The sequence below is a fragment of the Borostomias antarcticus genome (genome assembly GCF_949987555.1).
Source record: "Borostomias antarcticus genome assembly, chromosome: 6".
Taxonomy (NCBI): Eukaryota; Metazoa; Chordata; class Actinopteri; order Stomiiformes; family Stomiidae; genus Borostomias; species Borostomias antarcticus.
Genome location: NC_140239.1, coordinates 4427594 through 4437176, shown reverse-complemented (window position 1 = coordinate 4437176; position 9583 = coordinate 4427594). Strand labels below are relative to the sequence as shown.

Here is a 9583-nt window from a genome sequence, read left to right as displayed (position 1 = left end):
GTTCTGGCTGAGGGCCACAGCTCACCCAGATGTGTTGACGGGAAGAGAGATGATGATTAACCAGGAAGCAGTGGGCTGGGGGGTGTGTGGGGGGTTCAGCTACCTCTCTCAGTGAGCTGGATCATGAAATATAAAGACAGCGTTTCTCTCGGTTCCTCAGTTTCTCTGAGGATGAGGATCTTAACCCTGCTGGTTCTGGTTCTTCTCTGCCAGCTGGCAGACGCTCAGCATGGAAAATCGTAAGTTTGATTCCCGTCTGAAAGAATTAACTCACTTAGATAATTATTATATTTGTATTATGTTCCCTTTGGGTTTTCTACGGTGTGTTCTGGCCGAGCTGCTGTATGTTCTGGGCTCAGTGTGTCATGATCAATGTGAGGAGACGCGCTCTCTTGTATCCCTGACAAATAAACCCGTCTGGACTTGAACTTTATACACTTTATACACATACTGTACAAGGTATTTTGAAATTCTAAATAGCTATTTATCAAGCTTGCATTTCCAAGACCAGATTAAAATATCTGTCTATGCCACATTTTTTTTGTTTGAGTCTGAATTAGACTTTTGACTAATTGGGTTAGACTTATTCTGGTTTAAGTTATGAATCATGCTACAATTACCTAAAAAACAAAAATGGACTATATATAAACTGCATATATAAAACACATAAGGATAAGCCTGGTGAATGGGATACAGTTTGGGATCAGTGTATTTGCTGGAATCACAAAATGAATATCCCCCAAACTGACATGAATGATACAGTGTTGACATATCATATCTAGGTACATGATCATGGCCCCCAAGGTCTTCCGCCTGGCGGCGCAGGAGGCGGTGGCGGTGCAGCTGTTTGGTTACAGCGAGGAGGTCACGATGGAGCTCGTCCTGAAGAGCGCCAAGGACCACAACGCCGTGATATACGACAAGGCGTCTGTCATCCTCAACACAGCCAACTCTCACCAGGCAGACGCCAAGCTACACGTAAGGCACTACTACACACACAGACACTCACGCACGCACACACACACACCCCAAACACACATGCACACACACACACGTACACACATGCGCACACACTTACACAAACACACACGTCACATCACCAAGTAGGGTATCCTTAACACTGGCCTCCTCAATAATCCTTTCACGATTCCCCAAAGGTTGCTTATCACTGAAGCAGACAGTAGGCTGTGTAAACCATGTAAACATGTGGATTATTATCACTGATATGTCCTGAAGTGCTTTCACCCCTATTCTACATTCAGTCTCCTCATTGCTCTGCATCAGCAGCACAACCCACCCCTGTGTTGCATTTATGCTGAGTGGAGATTTTTAGATGACAGTAAATAATGAGGTATTCTTTTTCCACAGGTTCCCCCTGACAAGCTCATCAAAGACGCCACTCACCTCGTCCTCCAAGCCACGTCCAACGAGATCCACAAGTCCAGCGAGATCCCCGTCACCCGGAGGAATGGACATCTGTTCATACAGACGGACAAGCCTCTGTACACTCCCGAACAGTCAGGTCAGAAGGACAGCAACTGTGTGTGTGTGTGTGTGTGTGTGTGTGTGTGTGTGTGTGCGTACATGTATATGTTTACATTTGTGTGAGGTTTATCTATGCGCTGGTCGTGCCGTGTGTGGTCCCACAGTGAAGGTGCGGGTCTTTGCTCTCAGAGAGGACCTCACAGCAGCCAGTTGGAACGTCTTCCTGACCTTCAGGGTGAGTGTTTGCTGGCCCTTCCCAGTGACATCACAGCACACTGGCCCAATGCAAGTGATGGTGGAGAATATTACCTTTGGGCATTGAATATTTCAGGAAACCCCACAGTAGCCAGGGTCCAATATATCCATCCAACCATCCATCCATATATATATATATTTTTTTTTCTTATATAGCACAAATATTATATAGCACAAATATTATATATATAGCTATACAGTATAAAAATATATAGCACAAAACCATACAACTAATAGTGCTAGTGTGATTTGTCATAGCGTATTGCCACACAGCAAAACAATTCCTCATAAATACTTTATCAGCCGGCCATAGATGTTTCTATAAATTGTAAATGATTTGGAAGTGTGTGAAATATGACAAGCGTACCCGTCTCCTGTGTGTTGGCAGGACCCATATCATGAGATCATGGACACTGTGGAGTTAAACAACATCAACGGAATCCCATCCATGCAAGACCCTTTTAAAATCCCCCTCAAACCAAGGAAAGGCTTTATCACATACACACACACACACACACACACACACAAACACACACACAAATGCATACACACGCAGCAATACGACACGGCAGTATTAATACACACACCGATTACACATTTTTTGATAATGATAGTGAAATGAAATTATAGGCTGGGAGTGTGGTCCATTGAAGCCTCCTATCGAGAACCCTTCATCACTACGGCCAGAACTGAGTTTGAAGTCAAGGAATACGGTGAGTCACTTTTGGCACCCAACTTTAAGTTTTGACTATAAGCAAAGAGATGGAAACTTTTCTACAAATAGGATCAAATGCCTCTCTGCTAAGCATTCAGTGTTTAGTAGCTGTACCGGAGGTAAGACTAGTATCCTGTCCGTAAAGTGTACTTGAACATTGTACATCGAGCTGCCTTATCCTACTGTAACAGGAAATGGGCTCCTGTTTTACGAGCCAATCAAATCCCTCCAGGTTTGCATACAGTTACCGGCAGTGGGGGCTGGATCAATGAAAGTGAGGACGAAGAGACTCAAACATCACAATGAGTTTATAATCTGGTGTCATTCAAATATTCAAATATTAACATGTCAAAGTAAAAGTCAATTTTATTTATATAGCACATGTTCATACAATCAAATGTAGCTCACATGCAAGAAAAGATCAAGTTGATCTCCTCATTCTTCCATGGAGCTTTTTGTTTGGCTGCAACCTTTTTCAGTTTCATAGGTGAAGGTCAGGATTCAATCTGGCATTAAAAGTGGTCACTACAGTAGATCATTAACATGTGAAAGCCCCACTTCCGGGGTTGTTACAATATTTGTGTTCATCATTATTTTGAAATTATCAGCTGGCGAGTTCACATAGTGTTTCCTAACAAAGCATTGTGTGCTAATCTCATCTTTGGGTATCAATGCTGTAAAGAAAATACAGAAGTGGTAAGAAACGGCAAGGTCACTGATAGTGAGTGACTGACAGTCCCTTTGTAATCACAAGGTCAAGGGTGTGACCTCAGTTGTGATTGGGTCCAGTAACATGTTGACTAGTCTATGAAGTTCAAGAGACCCAGAAATCATTTTTCCTGGACCAAACACTTGATAAAAGACCTCCATCCAACAGACCTTTTAGTGATGGATTAGGTTTAACCTAGGTCCAGGAAAATTGATTTCTGGGTCTAATATCTAATAACTCCTGGGTTATGGTTTTTCTCTCCTAGTGCTGCCCAGCATTGGCATCATGATTCAGCCGGAGGCCAACTTCATCAGCCATGGAAACTTTGACAATTTTCCCATCAAGATAACAGCCAGGTTGGTTGAAGAGCAAAGCTATATGGTGTGTGCATGTGTGTGTATGATATGTCTGTAATGATATGTGTGTGTATGTGTGTGTGTGTGTGTGTGTGTGTGTGTGTGTCTGTGTTTGTGTGTGTGTGTGTGTGTGCGTGCATGTGTGTGTGCATGCCTGCTTGTGTGTGTGTGTGTGTGTGTGAGTGCGTGCATGTGTGTGTGCATCCCTGCTTGTGTGTGTGTGTGTGTGTGTGTGTGTGTGTGTGCATGTGCGTGCATGTGTGTGTGTGTGTGTGTGTGTGTGCATGTGCGTGCGTGCATGTGTGTGTGTGTGTGTATGTGCATGTGCTTGCATGCATGTGTGTGTGTGTGTGTGTGCATGTGCGTGCGTGCATGTGTGTGTGTGTGTGTGTGTGTGACCTGTGCTGTTCCAGGTATATGAATGGAGCAGCAGTGTCCGAGGCCATAGTATACCTGAGGTTTGGCTACGTCAGCAAAAACGGTGCTGCTGATGATCCTGTCATCCTCCCCCGGTCTATCCAACGAGGCAGGGTAAAAACAGACAGGCACCACCCCCTCCTAGCACCACTGACCCATACACGACACACAACTACACAACAGACCCATACAGGATACACAACTACACAACAGACCCATACACAATACACAACTACACAACAGACCCATACAGGATACACAACTACACAACAGACCCATACAGGATACACAACTACACAACAGACCCATACAGGATACACAACTACACAACAGATTAATGTAATCTCTGAGCTAACAAGGGCGGTGCGAACGTGTGCTGCTCTACAAAAGTTACCCAAACTCTCATATCCTATCAGTGATTTCTCGAAGGGGAAGGAAGGCTCTTTTTTGTCATCAAACAGAACCTCTTTCCCCGATCCCATCTTCCAGATGACAACAAACGGGGTGGTGGAGATGAGCATAAACATGAAGAAAGCCCTGTCCGCCTACGACGGGCCACGAGACCTCAGAGGACTGAAGGACAAGTTCCTCTACACGGTAGTCTCGGTGTCGGAGCCAACTGGTGAGACACTGGAAGTATATCTTTGATTGATTGATTGATATATTTTATTAGAGTGTCATGCTTCACAAAGCCCAGCCCATATGGGCTTACAAGACACTATTCAAAAGACATAACAACCAAAGTAAGCAACAGAAGAGAACAGAAGCAAGAGGAAGACATGAGAAAGACGAGAAAGACAAACAAAAACTTTACGTTCCTCCAAAGACAACGTGAATAACATATGTGTACACACACAGGGACATATACATACAGTACAAATACAGTACAAATACACACTTACACAAACAAGCACATATATATACTCTACAAATACCGATATACATAGGCCTACTACTGTATACACATGTGGATACACACACAAACCGACATATATACATACAGTACAAGTACATACTTACACAAACAGGCACATATACGTACAGTACAAGTACAAATACACATATGCCTACAGTATATATGTGGATATACACATACACACACAGACAAGGACATACAGTATACATACAATTCAGATACAGTATATAGTTGGGAAGGCATGTGTACAGTATCTGTACAGTATGTTCTCCTTCTACTGGAAGGTGGGAGCCCCTCAGATGTACAGTAGATGACTACTGCCCCATTTCCAAACTACCTCTTCTCCCCAAGTCTTTGAATCCTTTGTGAACTCTCCTCTCATATCTCCTCTCCTCTCTCCCTTCTCCTCTCCCCTCCCTTCTCCTCTCCCCTTCCCTCTCCTCTCTCATCTCCTCTCATCTCTCTCCCTTCTCCTCTCCCCTCCCCTCTCATCTCTCCCTCCTCCTCTCCCCTCCCTTCTCCTCTCCCCTTCCCTCTCCTCTCTCATCTCCCCTCCCCTCTCTTCTCTCTCCCTTCTCCTCTCCCCTCTCATCTCTCCCTTCTCCTCTCCCCTCCCCTCTCCTCTCTCCCTTCTCCTCTCCCCTTCCCTCTCCTCTCTCATCTCCCCTCTCCTCTCTCTCCCTTCTCCTCTCCCCTCTCATCTCTCTCCCTTCTCCTCTCCCCTCCCCTCTCCTCTCTCCCTCCTCCTCTCCCCTCCTTTCTCCTCTCCCCTCTCCTCTCTCCCTCCTCCTCTCCCCTCCCTTCTCCTCTCCTCCCCTCTCCTCTCTCCCGCCTCCTCTCCCCTCCCCTCTCCTCTCTCCCTCCTCCTCTCCCCTCCCCTCCCTCCTCCCCTCCCTTCTCCTCTCCTCCCCTCTCCTCTCTCCCTCCTCCTCTCCCCTCATCTATCTCCTCTTCTTCCAGGTGGTTTATCCCAGGAGGCGGAGCTTGCCACTGTCAAGTTCATGGAGGCTCCTTACAGTCTGAGTTTGGTGGCCACGCCCCCCTTCATCAGGGCTCTCCTGCCCTACATAATGAGGGTAGGACAGCCTCATCTCAAACCCCATCAGGCCTCCTTGTGGGTGAATGAAATCAAGCGCACCCTAAGTACTTGCGTATTCTCGGGCAGTCTTCGACCCAGGTCTGGTCCCCATGCAGGTCGTGGTAAAGGACCACCTGGGCGAGCCTGTGACCCAGGTGCCCGTCAGGCTGGTGCAGGCCGTAACCATGGACACGGCTGGTCAGAGCTCGTTGCTGGATTGTGGCAGTGGAACAACTCAACACAGCGGTAAAGACGGAATCGCATACTTCATTTGCAACATGCCCCCAAAAGCAACGAAAGCTGAGATTAAGGTGCGCACCCTTGATTCTTGCTCCAAAGTTGGCACTGCCCACAGTCAGCTCTAATTGATACTGCCCCTAGTCAGCTCTAATTGATACTGCCCACAGTCAGCTCTAATTGATACTGCCTACAGTCAGCTCTAATTGATACTGCCTACAGTCAGCTCTAATTGATACTGCCCACAGTCAGCTCTAATTGATACTGCCCACAGTCAGCTCTAATTGATACTGCCCACAGTCAGCTCTAATTGATACTGCCTAGTCAGCTCTAATTGATACTGCCCACAGTCAGCTCTAATTGATACTGCCCAGTCAGCTCTAATTGATACTGCCCACAGTCAGCTCTAATTGATACTGCCCACAGTCAGCTCTAATTGATACTGCCCACAGTCAGCTCTAATTGATACTGCCCACAGTCAGCTCTAATTGATACTGCCCACAGTCAGCTCTAATTGATACTGCCCACAGTCAGCTCTAATTGATACTGCCCAGTCAGCTCTAATTGATACTGCCCACAGTCAGCTCTAATTGATACTGCCCACAGTCAGCTCTAATTGATACTGCCCATAGTCAGCTCTAATTGATACTGCCCATAGTCAGCTCTAATTGATACTGCCCAGTCAGCTCTATAGCTGATACTGTTCAGAGAACACAGCCATAGCTATAGTTGCCACTGCCGTACACAAAGGCAGTTCTTCTTGTTACTTTCAGTACAGTAGGTCTAAATATTACTTCGATATAACTTCTAAATATAATAACTGTAATGTAGCCTATACACCTGCCAAACATACACATCTCTACTGTACATGATGTAACTAAGACATTGAATCAAATCAAATAACCTCTGTTCTCTCTGCTGTTCAAGGTACATAAAAATACCTTTCGAACCATAAAACGAAGTCATTGCACAGGAGAGGTGGTGAAAGTGTCAAATCCCTGTTGTTTCAGTTTAGGACAGAAGATAGCAACTTGCCCAAGGCGAGCCAGACAGAGTTCGTCCTGCGTGCCGACGGTTACTCCTCACGTAGCGGGCGTTACCTCTACATCAACATGCCCTTCCAGCACACTAGCCTGGAGGTGGGGAGCTACACCGACATCGAAGTCCTTTTCCAGTCCCCAAGTTACCTAAAGCTTCCCAGGTTCAGCTACCTGGTGAGTGAGCTGGAGATTACCCTTCACAATCCTTACTTTTGAAATCTACTGTTGTTACTATGTATTTGTACATGTATTATATTTGTATATTGTATTTTTACCTACAGTGTAGGACTCACTTTCCTCAGTGTGCCTGTTCAAATAAAAGAATAGCGAGATAGAACGACATTAAGAGCAAGATAGAGCGAGATGTCGAGTGAGATCGAGCGACGTGTTGAGTGAAATGTTGAGTGAAATAGTGAGATTCTTCAGTGAGTCAAAGTGATACCGTATAACAGGAAGTCCTCTCTGTCTGCGTCCCAGGTCATCACCAAGGGGAAGATAGTGCACTTTGCCACTGTGGAGAGTGAGAGCAGCACCAGACTGAGGGTTCGCTTCCAAGTGAAGCCAGAGATGGTCCCGTCCTTCCGCCTGCTGGTTTATTACATCCTGTATGGAGACCTGGTGGCTGACTCTGTGTGGATGAGCGTCAACGCCAAATGTATCAACAACCTCAAGGTACAGTGACCCCTGCATAGCATAGACCGGACCAGACCAGACCAGACCAGACCAGACCAGATCAGACCAGACCAGACCGGACCGGACCAGACCAGACCAGACCGGACCAGACCAGACCAGACCAGACCAGACCAAGTCAGACCAGACCAGACCAGACCAGACCGGACCGGACCGGACCAGACCAGACCAGACCAGACCAAGTCAGACCAGACCAGACCAGACCAGACCAGACCAGACCAGACCAAGTCAGACCAGACCAGACCAGACCAGTCCAGACCAGACCAGACCAGACCAGATCAGACCAGACCAGACCAAACCAGACCGGACCAGACCAGACCAGACCAGACCGGACCAGACCAGACCAGACCAGACCAGACCAGACCAGACCAGATCTGTCCAGACCAGACCAGACCAGACCAGACCAGACCGGACCAGACCAGACCGGACCAGACCAGACCAGACCAGACCAGACCAGACCAGACCAGACCAGATCTGTCCAGACCAGACCGGACCAGACCAGACCAGACCAGACCAGACCAGACCAGACCAGACCAGACCAGACCAGACCAGATCTGTCCAGACCAGACCAGACCAGACCAGACCAGACCAGACCAAGTCAGACCAGACCAGACCAGACCAGACCAGACCAGACCAGACCAGACCAGACTAGCCAATTTCATTTGTGTTGGTGTTCTCTCTGGCGTCCGTAGACGGAGCTCACCTTTAAGGAGACCGGCGGCTACAAGCCCAACCAGGAAGTGCATCTCCAGGTGAAGACGGGGAACCAGTCCCTGGTGGCTCTGTCTGCTGTGGACACCGCCCTCTACAACCTCCGTGTCAAACCTCTTGACCCCGTCACCAAGGTCAGGACAACTACTTCCGGGTTGCTATTCCATCAACCCCCCCTAAGATTCAATTCTAACAAGGTCTCACAGTCTGCCCCGACCCCTAACCCCTGACCCCTGTTTAGGTGCTGCGCCACATCGAGCAGGCTGACCTGGGCTGTGGCGGGGGAGGGGGCAAGGACAACGCCGATGTCTTCCGTCTGGCTGGTCTCACCCTCATGACCAACGCAGACGCAAGTCCGAAGTCTAGTAAAGGTGCGCTCTATACGTTAATCACTAGCAGGGTTCGCCTTCTCAAACCAGCTAGGATTCTCAGCCGCCCAGGGGGAACCACACTTGGGCTTTCACACCGCAGGCCAGCGTTGCTCCGAAAAGATCCACCGCGTTCACCCCAAACCAGGCCCTGCGTTGTCTACCGCTTGACCTGTCTGTTCTCTCCCCTCAGATGAGAAATGCGACGCCCTGGTGAGAACGAAACGCTCCGCAAGCCCGCCCACTACTCTCGAAGAGTGGAAAGTAAAAAGCAAGTCGACAATCAGAGTGACACAACCATCCTAGATCCATAGTGGATATATAGGACTCATATTGATATCCTAACAATTTCAAGGTTATGAGTAAACGCCCACTTGGATTACATATGAAGAGGCATGTGCTACAGTGTTCTTGACTGACTGGGCTCTTGATGTCCTTTACTCTCCAGTCTTAGGCTATCGGCCGTATCACCGGATTTGCCTTCAAGGCTGGCGGTACCATCCGCAATACGATTCATGTGCTCAGCGCGCCCGGCAGATCCAGGTCGGAGATGATCGGAGCAGGGAGGTGTTTTTGGAGTGCTGTCTTTTAGCCCAGCAGTACCGC

The 9583-nt window shown here is 47.8% G+C and overlaps 1 protein-coding gene across 1 annotated transcript in view; it reads left to right on the top strand.

The window, feature by feature from the left end:
• Positions 1-121: 121 nt before the first annotated feature.
• c5 (complement component 5) overlaps positions 122-9583 on the top strand; it is a 24921-nt gene continuing 15459 nt past the window's right edge. Inside the window, exons 1-17 of the mRNA XM_084439806.1 lie at positions 122-239; positions 783-978; positions 1369-1522; positions 1650-1720; positions 2129-2224; positions 2372-2453; positions 3430-3520; positions 3934-4051; positions 4427-4559; positions 5814-5929; positions 6048-6242; positions 7179-7382; positions 7686-7880; positions 8591-8743; positions 8851-8980; positions 9171-9248; positions 9426-9583. The exon at positions 9426-9583 is cut by the window's right edge and continues 34 nt beyond it. Coding sequence (XP_084295932.1) covers positions 124-239; positions 783-978; positions 1369-1522; positions 1650-1720; positions 2129-2224; positions 2372-2453; positions 3430-3520; positions 3934-4051; positions 4427-4559; positions 5814-5929; positions 6048-6242; positions 7179-7382; positions 7686-7880; positions 8591-8743; positions 8851-8980; positions 9171-9248; positions 9426-9583 — 2286 coding nt within the window. The 5' untranslated portion in view covers positions 122-123. The remainder of the gene's footprint in view (positions 240-782; positions 979-1368; positions 1523-1649; positions 1721-2128; positions 2225-2371; positions 2454-3429; positions 3521-3933; positions 4052-4426; positions 4560-5813; positions 5930-6047; positions 6243-7178; positions 7383-7685; positions 7881-8590; positions 8744-8850; positions 8981-9170; positions 9249-9425) is intronic.